This window comes from Protopterus annectens, chromosome 8.part0 (genome assembly GCF_019279795.1).
Source record: "Protopterus annectens isolate FY-2018-M chromosome 8.part0, PAN1.0, whole genome shotgun sequence".
Taxonomy (NCBI): Eukaryota; Metazoa; Chordata; order Ceratodontiformes; family Protopteridae; genus Protopterus; species Protopterus annectens.
The window spans coordinates 773,542,080-773,560,917 of NC_056741.1; the positions used below are offsets into that span (position 1 = coordinate 773,542,080).

Genomic DNA, 18,838 nt, shown 5'->3' on the forward strand with positions numbered 1-18,838 from the left:
TGTCACTCTCTCTCTCTCTCTCTCTATCTTGGTGGCTGCTGCCACCACAATTTCGTGGGAAAGAGGTCTCCTGCTGAAGTGGGTATGTCCTTGGGAAGCTAGAGGATCTAGTCAGGTTTTGTAGGAACAGACTCAACCATGTCAGACTCTCACCAAGCCCAACCTACACCAAACTGATCATGCAATCAGTGGAAGAGAATAACCAAGATGTTGGTGAGGCAGACTGAAAACCCTCCTGCAGGATATCTTCCTTGGGGAAAGGGGGGTCAGGATTCCCTCTGCCTCATTAATTCTGGGATCTCCTCATATCTGGGATGTTCTGGAGGGGATAGTGAAGAAGACTTTGCTTAGTCAAGATTCACACCTAATGTGGGGGATTCTGGTGGAAAGTCAAGGTGCCTACTCTTGTACCTCCTCCTCTCTGGAACACTAGGACTAAACTCATCTGAATGTTCAGAAGACTGTTCTTCTCTAGATGGCTGGGATCTATGGAGACTTTTCAGTGCAGAATCCTGAAGGGACAAGGATAAGAGACACAGGGTATCAAACTGAGAGGTGTCATGGAATGGTGCCAAAGTAGAATGTGTCCCTCTGGAGTCTAGTAACCTAGATGGCTACTTTGGAACTGCATCCAAATGTTAGGCTGCTGGAGTGAATACTGTGAAGACACTGTCTCTTATGAAGTTGCCACAGAGCTGATGGTATCATGTCTCAGTTCCAACATCACACCTGGCTTTGAGGATGGCTTTGGCATTTATAGGTTAAATGCCAACAATGCCAGTAACATAAATGGAGCCATGGAGATTGGTGTCATTGCTGGAGGTGAGCCATCAAAGTTAATGACTTTGTGATTAGTAGACCTTGGTACCAAAGTAGTTGGTGTCTAGTACCAAGGGTGTTGTCTCTGATTGAAGGGCTATCACTGCATGGAAACATTCAACTCCACCACTCCTAGTGCCAAAACAGGGCCTGTGTACTAGTATAAGATGTGGAGGGTATGGTCAGCTCAGTGACAGAGGAATAAAGCCATAACTATCACTCAGAAAACCTGAGTTTGATTAGTGTCTTGGGTGCCATTAAGAGATCGCCATGGAGGGTGGGAGTGATTATCCGCTAACAGCTCACCCATCCTTGGGGGACAGAGGTGTTTCTCATATGCCACATGAGAGACATCTAGCTAGAGCACTAGGTGTTACAATTAGTGGAGTCCAGGTCTACCAAATTTGAGCTGTCTGACTGCATTCACATCAGTAAGCCGAGGGGAACTCAAGTGTAAAGATGCATGCTTCTCCTGAGGAGACAGCAACAGCAGAAGTTGGAAGAGCCACTGTGTTGAAAGGGTAGGCCACAACACAGAATCATTAAGCTGGTCCACTCCCTACCATGTGCCTCTTGCTGGGGAATGGAGAGTCAACTGGGCTTCCTGGGAAGGAACAAATGGGCAGTAGTGATCTCACCTAGCCAGGGAATGCCTGGCTACAATCCTCCAAGAATGAATAGGGTGTGAGGAGAGAAGCCACTGGGCAAAGTCCTGCAGGGAGACAAAAAATTGATGTGAAGAGTATGGATCCATTTCTGGTCATCCACTCAACAAAGATGGAGGAGAGGACACTAAGCTCAATCAGGGCCTTTACCAAGGCCTTCAATTTCTGGTTGCCAAGCCACTGACCTTGATGACCTCATGGACACGGGGAGGATGGAGTTGACATTATGCATCTCCATAGTTACATGTTTTTTGAAGAGGCCTTTATGACAAAATGTTTCCATTTCCCTCTGTAAATTTTACATGTGGATTCCTAAAATCTCAATCAACTCAGCACTGGGATGTATCTTTGAGCATTACTGGAAGTGGAGAATCCAAGAGGTTTGTTTCAAGTTGTGGAGTTCTACATAAGGATTCCTCAGAGGGGTGCAAAAGAAGATCATACATTGAGTCTAATATCCAGAGGGGTTCACTTAGATGAGGCCTGAGCATGGGAACCAAATCTGTCTGGACCAGAAGAGGTTTATGAGCATGACAGAGGTCTTGCATTTGGCTGCTTTCTATAAGAAACTGGGATGAGGGAAGGGGTGGGAAGGTGTAAATGAGATCAGAAGGTCATTGCTGGGTCAGAGCATCCCTCAGTGACTGCTCTAGTGGAGAGATCATGGCGAAATAACTGCGGCATTTGGTGTTCTGTAGGTAGGCAAAAAGGTCACAGCAAGGAGAACCCCAATGATGGAAGATTTGGTTTGCTATCACTGGATTGAAGGACCAGTCATGAAGCATATGATGAGCCTGTCCACAAGACAATTGAAAACTCACAGAATGTGTGTTGCTACTAGAAAGTATTGTGAGGCTACCACCCTTTGCCTAATAGAAAGGACCTGATTCTTTACTGCCTGTTGATGTACTAAACTACTCTCATAGTGTCTGTTCGCATAGAAGTCACTCCTAGAAGAAGGTAGTTTTGAAGTTCCTGCAACACAAGGAGGGCTACCTTCATCTTTAGGACACTGATGTTGAATATTTTTTCAGACATTTTTCAGTGCCATGGTGACATTAGAACATTGAGCAATATAGTACCTACATTTACACACAGAAACAAATTTAATATCAAGAATTTACTCCAGAAGCCTCTCATTACTAATATGGATGCATTTACAATCATCACCAGGAAATGTGGTAGATGTAAACAATGCCAGCTCCTTGAGACTAATTACAATCATCCAATTTTTCAGATGATCAATAAGGAGAGTAAAGGTGGTAGATTCAATTGTTTATCTCAGAGAGCAATGTATTTTGTATGCTGTGTCTGATGTTCTATGTTTTACATAGGCAAAATGGGCAATGCTTTGAATAAACGTATCTACCAACATGTATATAGTATTCAACATGTTGATAGAGTACTCTTGCCTAACTTTCTGGGACATTTGCTGATTTTATTGGTTTTGTAGTTTCAGTTTTTGAGCAGGTGGATGCTTCAGCCTTTGTGGGCGAGTGGCGTAATAAACTGCTGAACAGGGAGCTGTACTGGCAGCTAAAGCTGGATACTACCCATCCACCAGTCTTGAATGAAAACATTTCATTACATAGTGAACTTAAGAAATAAGCAAGCAAGTTGCTATACCTGCATATTTTATCACTTCATTATTTTTAGTGGTTGTAGTAGGTTTCAACATTAGTACAGTGGTGAATATTCTCACTTGTCACATAGGAGACTGGGTTTTGATTCTCTGATGGTGGATATAGTATTTTTATGAGTTTTAAGTTCAGTTTTTTACAACTCTATGTTCACAATTAATGTAGGAATATTTGTAGGTGTTTTTTTTACATATAACAGCTACTATTGGTTGTTTGAAAGGGTGTCTGAGTATAACATGTTATTTATAGGTCCGTATAACTTTGACTGATGGTTCTGATGATGTCAATTCATTAAGACGAAAGCTTACAACTGTTTAGTGATATGTTGAATAGTTTGTTTTTTGTTAAGTTTATAATGTTATTTCAGTGAATTTTCAAAATAAGCATGGAATTTAGGAGCTCTTGTGTTAGAACTGACTGCTGCCTTCTATGTTTTCTTGGATTTATTGTATATTCAGTGCTAAGGCTTTTTTTTTTTTTTGGCCAGTGACACATAGGCAAAAATATGATGATTCTATTTTATTGTGCTTTCATCTAATTAATTTTATAATTTTCTTTAGTAGCATGATGTGGACATTTGTCTATGAAAAGTAGGAATTCGTTGAACCCAGTTTGTGAAATGGTCTAGTAAGTTGATTGAGGAATAACAACTGAACCTTACATCTTTATATATTAAATTGTTGGAAAAGATAACTGGTTTATTTTAAAGGATGTTTTACATCCGTTACATGTTGAATTTCAGCTTCTTTTATATAGAAGAAGGTATCTGTTTCCAATGTGTAAAACAAAATCGTATAAGAATAGTTTTATTCCAGCAGCTATTGTTCAGATTAATAATAAATGTGTTTAACTTTAAAAGATAACCTGCATTTGTTACTTGCTGAATTTCAGCTTTTCATCTGGTTAAAGGTATCTGTTTTGAAATGTAGAATAGGTAGGTGAAATGGTTGTATTTTAACAGATATTATTTAAATAGAAATATGAAATATAGGATGTATTTTTTGTGGACTTGTATTGTCTTGTTTTTTTTTATGGTGTTTGTTTAAATGTATGCATGTTCATATGTCTAAATATATGTTGAGACCAAAGTTAACTTTGTGACTGTAAACTAAATTTACCTGTGGGTACAAATAAAGGAACTGAACTGAAGATCTTTCTTTATCAAATTCACATGCTCTTTTCTTTCCAAGTGTGCCTCCTGTAGCATAACTATTTGCACTCTACATTTTTAATATAGTTCAGTTCTCTTTCTTTTTCATATTTATCTGTGAAACCATTAATGTTTAAAAGCATTACAAAAAGCCTCATTGTCTTGAAAAGTTATTATTCCCACCTTTTATATATAACAGCATTTTGTTAAATGTCTAGTTCCAACTTTTGTGTTACATGCATATACTGTTTGTCAGGTTAATCTTTCATACAGTTGTTTTGTGTCATGTCCATTTAAGCCAATGCCACATCTTACAAAATTTTTGTTTTAATGAAAGCACTCAAAACATAAAAAACAAGCAAACAAACCTCAATACCCCCTCCAAAACCTATTAACTTAATAATAGCACACAAAACTATGTAAATATTCAAATACTGAAGTTTTATCCTCCTAATAGGAACAAATGTTTCAAACTGACAGCCACACACACAGACTTAAGATAACCTAAAAGAAAGGTTATCCATGATAACATGCATAATACAGCCTGTGCTTCTATAAGTGCCATCTGGGTCTGTCTTATGTTTATAACTGTCTCCGCTGGGAAAAATCGTGAATGCTTTCAGAAAACATTTTTCCAAGCCATTTCTCTTTATCAGATTATCTCCTAAAGACATGAGAACCAGACAGAAAACTGTAAAAAAGCTGTATAATATTAGTATTCATTTTCATTTACTTGCTTTTTCTTAAAACTTGTTACTGTATTAGGCTAAGGATCTTAACCCAGTCACTCCTGTATGCAAGAATGAGAAAAAGCACATTAATTTTTCTTCTGCATGCTCTTGTAACCAGATTTTTCTTCTTGTTTTACATTGCAGTGCCTACATTTCTTAAAAGCTCAACAAGGGGAAAGACAGAAGGGAAAAATAAAATAAAAGAAAAAACAGGAGCACCTATTTACATTAGTATCCCCATTGCACTTAACAATAACTGAGAAAACTTTACTTTATAGCATGCAAAGAAAATCATGCACTGTTAAAATAGTACCATTAAGAAAAAAGTTGTTTTACTTACAATTTACTCTCTCGATCTCTCTCCTCTACCCTTCTCCTGAGTATTTTTCCGAAAATTAATGATATAAAGTAGAGCATATGCTTTAGAGTACCCTACAAGTTTAACAAAGCCCAAAAAGTCCAACATTTTCAGATTTTCTTGTTCTGTCAGGTTTCACAACCATAATTATAGATTTGTAATCCCATGTTTGTTAGTTTTCAAGTTACTGGTTTTATTCTCGAAACATTAAATAACATGAAGTAGGGCATATGCTTTAACATTCCCCTACAAGTTTAACAAAGTCCAAGAAAGTCCAATATTTCCAAATGTTCTTGTTCTGTCATGTTTCACAAATATAATTATTGTTGCTTTGTAATCCCACATTTGTCAATTTCCAAGTTACTGTTTTATTCCTGTTCATCTCCTAAATCCTGTTTCTGCTTCATTTCCAGTGTACTTTCGATTCTTCTAGTCAACTCTTGTGATTTTTTTCCTTCTGTCAAGCATTTTAAATTGTCTTGATTACCAGAAAAACAAGAAGCAGAATCTCCTTCTGTTTCACAGCTCAGTTTTTGTTAGACAAACTTTTGTGTTTCTTCCTTAGCATGGACTTCAAACATGATTTTTGTCCCTCCAGGGAAAAATATTTTAAAAATAGCTGGGTACAGCAGTTGGAATCTCATGCCTGCTTCTCGACATTCCCTGAATAATGGAATAAATTTAGTCCTCTTTTGTCTGATGTACAAGGAGGGAGGTTAATACTGTCCTATTTTGGACCAATAACATCTCTTCTTTTCTTATTAAAACCTTCAAAATAGCCTTAGGCAAAGGCAGTCTACTCTGCCAACTTGAATACTGCCTCCCCCTCATAGCCTTTGCATTTAAAACAAACTCCATGCTCATTTAGAGGAGAACCAATAAAATGTGTAGATTGTCCAGTCCCATAAAAATTTACCCTGCTGTAAAATGCTGAAAACAATGGTTCCTTGTTTGACAAAGGGTTGACCTTCTCCTAGGATCCTCCCCCTAGCTGCTAAACTAATTAGACAGTCTTCCTCATACAGCCTCAGAAACTGAAACGACAACCATTCTGTCCCTACACTGCACCTCCCCAAACTAATCTTCATTGTACAGATCACTGCTTCTCTGTAATAGATCCAAAAGCTCTGCAAAAGTAATCCCTCACAAATAAAGGGCACATCATCTTAGCCAGAAAATAGGACTCAATTAAAGGCTCACCTTCTCTCACCAGCCAATTGTCATTGCCTCTCATCCAGCCACTTCACCTGCCCTACAACACTCTTTTCTCTTACTTGTAACTATACCTCGCAACATCTTAGCACAAAACATCTGGGCAAAGCCAAAAATAATGGGAGACATAACATGGAAAAATAAGGACAAATTTTAAATGTTGCTCTTATAAACTAAAAAATTGCTAGAATAAAAGGTTTTGTGTTATGTATTTTCTGAAGGATATGAAGTCTGAAATTCAAACCCTCGTCATTATTTAGCCAATTCAATCCTCACTGATTTGCCACAAAAATCCAGAAAATCACAAATTTTATAAGGAAAAGGCCAAAAATATGAGGCAAAAATCTGGACATTCTGGTAAAATCTGGACAGTTGAGAGGTATGCTGGTAACTCTCTTACTGTACCTAACATGGCAGATTCTATTGCACCAGTCATATATTTGGCAAATGATTATGTGAATAAGAAGTTAACTTCTCCTTCCAACAAATCAAAACTTTTACTATCTGCCACTTCACTTCACTTCACTCAGTTACCCTATCATTCTCACTTAGACAGCATATGGTTGTAATTATCGTGAAGATACCCCAGTTTCTACATGAGATTTGTCTTGATTTTTGTATATAATGTGTATTACAATTTTAGATATTCTTTACATTTTTGTTAGCTGATACTTTTCACTATACTCTTGGTATCTCTCACTAAATCTAATTTTGGTTTTCATTGCATTATGAATTGAGAGTGAAAATGATGATGTCTGATCAGTGCTTTGCTCCAGTAAACATATCTTAAATAAAATAAACTCAAATGGTGCTAGTTTGTGACTGTATTTCAAACCTTGCCAGTCAGACAAACTTCACCAGCCAATCCAGGACATTATTTCTATATCTTCCCACTCATCTACGGTTTCTTTTAGAATAACTAATAGCCATTATTTGTTACCCTTTAGAGAACTATAGTTAAATACTGTTGCAAGGAATCCAGTTCCAAATTATTTTTTAAAAGCCATAAGTAATTTTATATATTATACATGCTACTTCTTGTATTATCATGAAAACAATGAAACACAGAGATGATATTATACCTTTTATTGGATCAACTCTCTTCAAGAGGAATCTTGATGAGTGGATGGGAAATCGTAGGCTTACCCCGTGTATCACTTCTGTGTCACTGTTAGACAGAGGCACAGTATACTAACCTCAAAAAAGGGCATAGCAAAATTAATTTAAAATGGGTGGCGAAAGCCAAACATACTCTGGCTAGGCTTATAAATGCCCTTGGGCAGATAGCCTAGTATGAACCTATGAACATAGGCTTTACAGTACAACTCCTCTATCTTTCAGAGTAATACATGCTCTTCAGCAGGCCTGCTTAACTCCTGATAAAGGGCTCATGTCAGACACGCTAGTTTGAAAATAGAACAGTTATAATTGTAAAACTTGTACAATAAACAATATCACATCAGCTTTTGTGATTAAGTTGTTTTCTGTTAGTGGACCATCATGGTATTTTGCTCCCTTTTTAACTTGGAAGTAATGCCAATTTCATATACTGAATAAACAAAATATTTAAAAGGATAAACAGCTTACACATTACTCTGTGACATAGAAGCATAAAGCCCAGGCTATGGTGCAGGCATTCTAAGTTTGAACAGTAGCCCAGGCAGCTGTAATAGCTGGCAGGAGGAAGTTGGGTCTAGCTTGCCATATGAGTGACACCAAGAACTGGCAGGAGGAAGGTGACTCTAGCTTGTCACATGAGTGTCATCTAGTGGGATTACTAGGTATTACATCCCCATGGAGTTTGGGCCTAGCAAGAATGCACTGCCAAGTGCATTAACACTGCTAAGCCAATGGGAATGTGTCATGAGGAGGCATGTTTCCCTTTGGAGAGCAGCCAATAGTATAACTCAAAACAGCCATCGGGACTGCCCTAAAGGACTGGCAAGCTAGCCCATTCCATACTGCCCGGTTCTCACCGGAGGATAGTTGTGTTGAGTGGGATTCCTGGTCAGGGACTACAGAGCTGCAGGCCTTTCACCTAGCCTTGGAATGCAATTCTCCTATCTACACAGAACAGAGGGTAAGGCAGAGGAGCTTTTGTGCAGGTCCAGGGGAGAAAAAAATAAAACAGAAAAAAATTACCACTTAAATAAGTTGTTAAATAAAATTCTAGACAATAGATGAGTTTTGTATACATTTTTACTTCCATTATGTTTCTTACAAATAACATTGATGATGCAGTGTTAAATTCTGTCAGAATATGAGTGAATGGGAATGGAGGATTTGTACCTTTCATACATATTGCTTTCATACATATTGCTAGTCAAAGGTTCTGACATTGTTTTTTTGCTAAGATTGACTGACAATGTGGTAAGGGAATTTGTCTTTTTACACAATGTTGTGTGCTTCGGAGTTAGTATAGCTACAGTTGTGGGGCTATGGGTGTTCATGGGGGCAACAGGTCTTGCTGCCATGAAAAAAAAAAAAACGCTGTGTGTGTGTGTGTGTGTGTGTGTGTGTGTGTGTGTGTGTATGTGTGTCTTCTGTCATTTACCACTGAATAATGTTAAATGATGTTATATTCAATGTAATGAATCCAGATGTAACACACCAGCAATAACTACAGATGGCTATGAAGTTAGATGACAGCAAGTCAGAGCTTTGGAGAATGTAAACAAGCCACCTTTTGTTTATTTTATATTTGAACACTGGAAACACACTATACAAGTGCTTAAGCAAAAAATGTGACAACCAATGACGGTCAAGTATATAAAACTAAGATGCTTGAATTATTAAGCATTAAATGTGTACAAACAGAGGGTGAAAAGCAAAAGGAAAATATAGCAAAGCTAGACTTTCCATTGTGGTATTCCTTAAACCTTTTTATTAGAGGCAACATGGGATGTCTGCAAATGACCCTTTAAGGAAATTAGGTATCTCAGCTATATCACAATTCTGAATATAGCTGAAACACCTGATACCCTTCAAGGGTCATTTGCATATATCCCATGGTGCCTCTAATGCAAGAGGTTTAAGGAATCACACAGTGAAAAGTCTATTTTCACTATATTTTCCTTATAGTTTTTACTGATTGTTTTTCCTGTATGACCTTTTTACTCATTGTTTTAGTTTGTTGGTTGGGATATTTTGCAGACACTCTAACGATTATGGATATCAGCTGGGTACGACAACCCTGTGTTTCTAAAGGTTAGACAGACATTCCACTTATGCTATGCTGATAATGTCATACGAAGACTGAGACATGCATGTCCACAACTAGTGGAATTTGGCTTTATTGGCCTGAATTTGTTCATTAATAAACTTAAAAAGAAAAAGTCATGGGCATTCAGAATTGCCATATAGCTAAAACATCTGATGTCTTTAAGGGTCATTTGCATATATAAGTAAGTACCACCAACCAGGAATAAACACGAACAATATATTGAATCCAAAAGGAGTTTATTGTGCAATAAACTCCTTTTGTATTCAATATATTGTTCGTGTTTATTCCTGGTTGGTGGTGCTTACTTTCGTTTCTTGGTTTGTTTTCGCACCATTGGTCCCTGTTTGTGGTCATTTGCATATATCCCATTTTGCTTTTTTTGTGTGACCTTTTTACTCATTGTTTTACAAAGAGAAAGTAGGAAACGCCAAATGTGTTTACAGCACTCTAATGCAACAGAAAAAAATACAGTTATTCAGAAGAAGCATGTGTTATCCTTGAAGTAAGACACAATACCAACTCTAGCTGGCAAGTATCTGATAAGCCTAGTGATACCAGAATCAGATTAAAGAAATATGACATAGCCATACTCCAAAAAGGCATTGTCCATCGTGACTTGTTTTGTTGTGGTTTGTCAAAATCACACTGACTTGCATGGAGTGACCTGGTACTGCACTGCAGTATTTTTTTTTCACTTTCATTTCTGCCACTGTAGTTTTTTGACCGTAGAGCTGATATAAAACACATACACACAAGTTGAGGGGTTGGGGTGAAGTTTCCCACATAGTGTGGGGGGGAGGGCTTGCTTTCTGTAAAAAAGATATTTTTCCTGTTTTTATTCTTTTTTTAGGTTACTCTTCTCTTGATTTTGGAAAAATCGATGAAGCATGACTCGCAGATGAGTCAATTGAACATAGAAACAGCAATAAATCTGCACCATATCCTAGCCAAATTCTGAATAGCAATAAGCACGTAAAGCATTGTATTATGTGCCTTTCAGATTCCACTAAGACTGTGACAGTAAACAGCATGGTTAAATAAGCAACTACTGACTGTCACTGCCTTGTTCCAAGCTTTCCATTCTCTGAAGTCATGCTGATCTGAAGAACGCAAAAATGAGGAACACGGCTGGGATTTCATTGTCAGTTCCATTACATAAATTTAGGAAGCCTGAAAGAGTACAGAAATGGTCGCACAGAAAACTGGATTCACCCTATGTAGACTGTAAAAAAGATCAATCAAAGCATCCACTGAATCCCTTTACAGAAGCTGCAAAATGCTTGACAAATCTGCTGGTTTATCTTATCTCACTCACATGCATAGGTTAGTACTAAGCTAACTGCCCTTGTAAGGTATTTTAAGCCTAGCCAATTATCCCTTCTGAGACTCAAACCCTGCACCTTGAGTTTGTAAGGAAAACACCTTAACCATTAGGCCACCTCCCATCTCATATTGAGGACTTACACTTTGATGGGGATGCTAAATGTGTTCAGAATCTGACTTTTGTTAGATATAGCGGATTGTAAAACAACTCTTAAATTTTAAACACAGCAATGCAAAAATTGTAAATTGAATTCAGTTTGTGCTTTTAAAAGATATTAATTGGCATTTGAATGACAATATTCTTATGATCTTCAAATGAGATGTCAAAGTGAGGTTGCTTCCACTTTAGTAGTTGGAAGGACAGGTAGCTATATGACACTTATTGAACTGGTGTCTTGGCCAGATTACCCCAAGTTAATATGAATACCAGGCTAGGTTGCTCATGAGTATGGGCAGTAGACTAGAGAACAGCACAGTCACCCCCAAAAATGCATTTTAAAATTAAAAAAAGGCAGGATCCAAATATTCCCAAAATTCTTAAACTGGATCAAACCTTGCCAGTTCAAAGTATCCCTACCCAAAAGTGCAACTCCTCTTTTACACCATCACAATGGACAGTGAATATTAAAGTATAGTAGTACTAGAGTGTCTTACAATGTTATAGTTTGAAGTTACAAACTGCATTGTTGCATTAATATAACCAAAATGGGTTTTGCAAAATCTACTGCTTCATTTTACAGTTACATTTATGTTTACAGTGCACATACAGCAATAAAGTTGTCCAGCTCTTAAGGATAACACTCTCATCATTGTATGTATTAGTTTGATCATATTTTGATCCACTAGATGCATTATTTCTTTAGGTCCACTCCTTATTATACTCAAACAATGTTTGCAGCCACCTACTTATTGCACGGTTGTACAACATAAACTAGTTTGGTTACCACTTACTTTACATTTATTTCTTTGAAATATGCCTTTGTTTCATTGTTACATCTTCTGGCTGGGCCTGAAATAAGTCATTTTTTGTTTAGTGTCTTACCTGGTAAACACACACAAAATAAATAAATAATAAATACATACAGTTGAGTTATAAAATGACCATTATCAATATTTTGAATATAAAGAAGCTGGCTAATGAACCACAAAATGAAACAAACACTATATAGGTTCATAGGTTCATAGGTAGGTACTAGGCTATCTGCCCAAGGGCATTTATAAGCCTAGCCAGAGTGTGTCAGCTTTCACCGCCCCATTGTTTAATTAACTGAGCCTCTGTCAAGAAGGGCCAATGAAGTGATCTGAGGGGTGTATTTTCTGTTACCCATCTACTCATCAAGGTTTCTCTTGAAGACTGTTAGTGTTAGTGAGAGGCTCTGCCTAATGTAGTTAGGAATTTTGTTCCAAAGCATGGGGAGTCTCTGTGACAGGAATCTATCCCTCCAGCATGTTCTATTTATTGTTGTGGCAAGGTTTAGCTCACTAGAGCGAGTGGCTTGCAGTGACTTGGATTTCTTTAGGTGGAGCATGTCCATCAATTCTGAGTTGGACATGGCTTTGTAAGTCAGGCAGAGGTCACCTCTGAGTAAGCGATATGCCACTGAGTACAGCTGGAGTGTTTCCAGTCGGGCTGCATAGGACATATGTTTGAGACCAGTAATCCTCTTGGTGAGGTACTTTTGTGGTCTTTCCAGCTGTTGAAAGTGTCTTGTGAGTTGCATCCCAAACGGGGCATTGTACTCTATGAGGGGTCTGATGAGTGACGAGTAGAGGGGCACTATAACCTCTTTATTTCTTGATGCGAACCCGTTAGTAATTAGATGGGCTACATAGAAGGATTTCCTAACTACTTTGGCAATATGATTGTCAAAGGAGAGATTACTATCTACCTGGGTCCCCAGATCTCTTATTACCTCTTCTGTATTAAGGGGGCTGCCACCTATGTTGAAATTCATGGGTGTTTTATTTTTCCCAAACAGGATGACTATGCATTTTTTGGCATTTAGCTTGAGACCATGACTTTGACACCAGGTGTCCGTCTCAGTAAGGCCCTTTTGGAGAATGTCCGTGTCAGCCGGAGAGTCAGTTATGGCTCCCAGTTTGCAGTCATTGGTGAACTTGGTTAGCCGTAGTCCTGTGTTTGCTTGTACGTCTGAGAAGTATATGCCGAACAGTAGGGGGTCCCAGGACCGAGCCTTGTGGTACACCACTTATGACTGGTTTAGAGTCGGACCTGGAGCCCGCTATTCTTACCGTGTGAGTTCTGTCTGTAAGCCAGTTGGCAACCCATCTCGTGACGTAGGGCTTTATGTTCAGGCTGGTGAGTTTTTCTATAATTCCCAAGTGGAGAATGGTGTCAAAAGCCTTGCCAAGGTCAAGGTAGGCTGTGTGAACTACCTTCCCCTCATCTATGGCCTTGGTGACTGTCTCAAAGAAGTCAACCAGGTTTAGTAGGCATGATCTGCCCTTAACAAAGCCGATCTGGGTCGGGTCAAGTGTTTGGAGGTTCCCAATGTCTTTGTTAATGAGTTCCATGATGATGCGCTCCATAGCCTTGCAGACCAGGCTAGTCAGGCTTATGGGGCGATAGTTACCAGAGTCAGTTGTGGCCCCTCCTTTGTGGAGTGGAATAACCATTGCTGTGCACCATTCTATGGGCATGTAGCCTGTGGAGAGGCTGAGGTTGAACAGTGTGTTTAGGTGAGGGGTTAGTTCGTTCTGTAGTTTGTGCAAGACACAGCCTGGGACACCATCTGGCCCTAGTGACACTGTGCTTTTGGCTTTTGAAAGGGCTGTTTTCACCTGTGCATCTGTGATTTCCGGGGCACTACACTTTTCTGGTATTATTGTGGGCCCTTTTGGGGGTGAGAGAGGGGTGAAGTTTGCACTGAATCTATCTGCCCAGGATGTTGGCAATATCAGTGGGTTCAGTATATTTTGTCCTATTTTGCACTAGCTCAGAGCATATCTGTGAGTTGCCACTTAGATTCTTGACATAGCTAAAGAAGGCTTTGTGCTTATCTTTTTAATCCTTGGCTATTTTTCTTTCAAAGTTAGCCTTGGAGGATTTTATGAGGGACCTTAGTTTCTTACTGATACTGATCAGGGATGTCTTTCCTTCTTGGGATTTGCTTTTTTTCTGAACTAGTTTCCTCCTTCTATTGTATAGCCTGTTTATGGCAGGGGTCCACCAGACTGGTTTCCTTCTCTTAGGGGAGTGAGTCTTAGTTTTGCTAGGGATGGCATGATCCATGCATCCTTGTAGGTGCTCATAGAGTGCATTTGTAAAGGTTCCTGCATCTTGGAAGCTGTTATCCTTTAGTGTGGGGGCTGTGAAACTTATCACTTCTGTCTTAAGTAAGGTGAAGTTTGCTATAGAAAAGTTTTTCACTGTGGTTTCCTTGGTTGGAGGTGGTGGTGTAGTGTGGACATCCAGAGTGATTATGGTCTGATCTAACCAGTGACGGGTTGACCTCTGGTGTGGAACACCTGTCGCCTATGTTGGTGATGACCAGGTCCAATATGTTTTCACCTCTGGCAGGGGAGTTTACCAGCTGATCCAGGGCATTTGAGTTGATAAATTCCAGGAAGAGCTGGACCTGGGAGTTTGTACTTGAGTAGTTTTCCCCGTTAACGGTAGGGTAATTGAAATCTCCCAATATCAGGGTGTTTGGTAGGCCCTTCATATTTTCCAGTGACTCCAGAAAGGTGGAGTGGTGGACCTGGGTCATGGAGGGTGATCTGTAGCAGGCCACAATTTGCATTGCAGATATGCCTGATGTTAGTTGCACATGGATGATCTTGGAGGTATCATGCTGCGCCACTAACCTGGAGGTGTAGGTATCCTTGATGAATATGGATACACCCCCTCCTTTTGTGTTTCGGTTAATGCTCTGTGGCCGACATGTGTGGTATGAGTTGTAGCCTGGTAGTGCTGGGGTGCTGTGTGGAGCCTTGAACCAGGTTTCAGTTACTGCACAGATGTCGACGTTCTCTATACTGAGGAGTGCTTTGAGCACGTTCATTTTGAAATTTAAACTCCTGGTGTTGAGTAGCATAACCCTCATTTTTTTATTTGTGCTATTTACGAAGGTGGGTTTGACTTTTGAGCCTTGCCTAAAAAAGGCACTATGGGGGCAGTCTTCGCCAGTATTCGAAAGCCTAGGGGTGACAGGTGCAAGCCATCTCTTGGCAAAGCAACGAGGCCTGTTGAGCATGTTGTCCCAGGCTGACAGACACTGGATCCCCTTTGAATGACACCAGAAGCTCAGCCAGTTGTTGAAATTGATCATTTTTTCTTTATATTGCGGTATCATTCTTGGTGAGGGCATGATGCTACTCAAGGTCAGGGTCATTCCTGCCTGGGCTACATGATCAGAGAGCTCTTCCATGTCTCTTTTCATGTAGTCCAGGGAGGTACATCTCAGGTCATTCACACCAGCATGAACAATGACAGAGTCATATTTGCACTTTTTCTGGAGTGACCTGAGTGCTTGTGTTATGTGGCGGATTCTGGCTCCCAAAAGGCAGCTAACAGTAACCTTCTCCTTGTCCAGCCTAGTGAGTGGGACATCAGTGTGCCTGACTATAGAGTCACCTATTACTAGTTTGTTAGGTATGTTATTTCGCCTTAAGGGCTGTGATTGTGCGGCACACTGATTTTGTGTTTTATGTGTTGTCTGGTTTGTGACGGGAGGTGCAGGTTTTTTGGGTGTCTGCTTTGGAGGTCTGTGATGCTTTTGCAGGTTTTTATTTAGAGCATCCGAGTATGATTTTGTGTATTTATGTGTATTTTTTGCCAGTGCTGGTTTAGTATGTCTATGTGAGGCTGGAGGTGTGGTGCAAGTGTTAACCTTCTCCTCATGACTGCCTGTTCCAGTCTTGGGTGGAGAGAGCTTAGCCTCCAATTTAGCTATATAATTGCATGCCTCGCATATGTTAATGTTTTGTGGTAGGAGGAGAGGGTTGTCTATTTACATGAGGCAGTTGTAACATTGCCTCAGGATACCCAGGTTCACCAGCTGGACTGGAGAGTATACCTGAAATTGCCCTTTGATCATGCCTGAATAGAAGGGTGAGCTGCTTAGTCGCTTGGTTGGTGAGGGGTGAATAATGAGCCTTGCCCTGCTGGGCAATCAAATGTCGGGGTATATTAGTGCTTGCTATTAGGTCTGAGCAAGTGCTGGACTGTAGGATGCTTTTTAAGTGCTTAGTTGAGAGTTAGACTACTTTCAAGGGAAAAACTGGAGGGGAGACTTGGTGGAGCTGGGATAAATTTAGTCCTAGCTAACTGACGCTGCTCGGATGTGCAAAACCATGCAAACGTGGTTTTTACAGCAGGGAAATGAAAGAGATAGAAATTAGCCCAAAATGGCCTATAAACTACTAACTTCTGGGCTGGAATCACTCCTCCAGGGACAGATGGCTGCTCAAAGTTCCCTCTCTCACAGGTGAGCAGAGAAACCTCACTCTATCCAAGTAAGGTATGGGCAACTGAGAAAATTGTAACACAGCCCTGAATTCAGCACTAGCCTGAAAACTGGACTATACTAGCTTAGAAATGTGGGAAACAAGGAAAAATGTTTTTTTTAAAGATAAGGCAAAAACAGTAAAAAATACACTTAAAACAGCTTTAAACGACTACAAACAGTAAAAAATACAATTAAAACAGCTTTAGATGACTACAAGTAATCAGAAAAGGCTTTTAAACAAATTACCCAATTAACCATTAAAAAAATCTCAAAACTGAGCCCTGTTCCTATAGTCTTCAATCAGACAAGTTCTAACTGCACACTCCTGCCACTGGGGTGCAGGGGAACCTTCTCCAAAAAAGAAGGCCTGGATTACTGCTCAAGTTATACAAACAAAGCTAGATTCAGCAGGCCTGGATATAGTCTATGCTACAGCAAACAAGGCGCAACCAATTTCAGTAAGAAACAGTTCAAATATGCAGGCACTATAAGCCTTTAACCAGAAATTCCCAGCTCAGAAGGGCAGAGTCCAGCCACTCCTCCCACATGAGTGCAGACCACGAACCTTCTTAATGTAAAATAACTGGCCTGAAGCCCAAGTGCTTAAACCAGAACTAATACACTTTTAGAATAACAGACAATGAGCCTTCAGTCAGCAGTTCCCAACTTAGAAGGATGTAAGCTACCTGTCTTGCCACAACAGTGCAGACCACAAACCTTCTTAATGTAAAACAACTGGTCTGAAGCCCAAGTGCTTAAACCAAGCAGTAATAAATACAATTGAATACTTTTAAGAAGGCCTGGATTAGTGCTCAAGTTATGCAAGCAAAGCTAGATTCAGCAGGCCTGGATCTAGTCTATGCTACAGCAAACAAGGCACACCAATTTCAGTAAGAAACAGTTCAAATATGCAGGCACTATAAGCCTTAACCAGAAATTCCCAGCTCAGAAGGGCAGAGTCCAGCCTCTCCTCACACAAGAGTGCAGACCACAAACCTTCTTAATGTAAAATAACTGGCCTGAAGCCCAAGTGCTTAAACCAGAACTAATACACTTTTAGAATAACAGACACTGAGCCTTCAATCAACAGTTCCCACCTTAGAGGGATGTAAGCTATCTGTCCTTCCACAACAGTGCAGACCACAAACCTTCTTAATGTAAAACAACAGGTCTGAAGCCCAAGTGCTTAAACCAAAAGGCTTAGAATGATAGTTACACCAAGCAGTAAAAAATACAATTGAGTACTTTTAAGATGACACAAAAGCAAAATAAAGTAAGAAAAACACAAATACAGTAAAAGCAGATGAAAAAATTGCAATTTTTTTTTTTGAGTGAGCAAAGGAGAAGGTCCCAGGAGGAGTATCCAAATGCAAAATTACAAGAGGGGTGGGCAGTTTCAAAGCCATCAAACAAAAACAGGGAGGGTGAGTGGGGAACTAGCTGAAAAAACAGAGCCACAACTTCCAGCTAGATAGTATTCAATGCAAGACAAATAAATCAATTTATATGCTGTATTATTTGAAAAAAGTGCAGATAAAGATTTACTTAAATTCACTTATACGTCCAGTTGATTTGGTTTCATGTAGGTCTTAGCTGGCCAAATCTTAGTGTTTAAGCAGAAAATAATCCAAAATATACCCCACATATATCACACAACCAGTTTAACGTAATGTCACAGGGAGCTCTCATCTAGAAGTAATAGACTTCTTCAGACTGTGAAAATCAACCATTCCTCTTTCGCTATTATACAACATTCAAAATCACATGATTTAAAACAATAATAAAACACAAATACAAAATACATTGAAATTAATCACCTAAGTGCTTATTTTTATGCTTTCTTAAAATCTTAAAATCTTTGTACCATTCTAGCCAAACAAAATACATGCATTCTATTTAACATGCCACTAATATTCTTCCAGTCCAGTTTTTCCTCTGCATCTAACCTTCTGTTTGGACTAGGTACCTTGTCTATTACTACAAATGTATAACCGCTATGATTTTTGCATACCATTAGATATCTAAACAAAGTATTGACACTATCTTTGTTCCTAATATCATACATTTGTCCATAAATTCTACAATGAAGTTCATGGGATGTTTTTCTTATATAGAAACATGAGCAACTTTCAGACATTGCTGCATACCCTATAAGCCCTGATTTACAAGTAAAGAAACCTGCTGACCTTTCAAAATGATTTCTGTTTTCCAATGCTTTATATCTCTACATTGAATGCAAGGTTAAT

The 18,838-nt window shown here is 39.3% G+C and overlaps 1 protein-coding gene across 1 annotated transcript in view; it reads left to right on the forward strand.

Moving 5' to 3' along the window:
* The first annotated feature begins 635 nt into the window (after nucleotides 1-635).
* The window catches only part of LOC122808344 (ADAMTS-like protein 2), a 1,521,014-nt gene continuing 1,502,811 nt past the window's right edge, over nucleotides 636-18,838 (forward strand). The window contains exon 1 of the mRNA XM_044079311.1: nucleotides 636-822. Coding sequence (XP_043935246.1) covers nucleotides 636-822 — 187 coding nt within the window. The remainder of the gene's footprint in view (nucleotides 823-18,838) is intronic.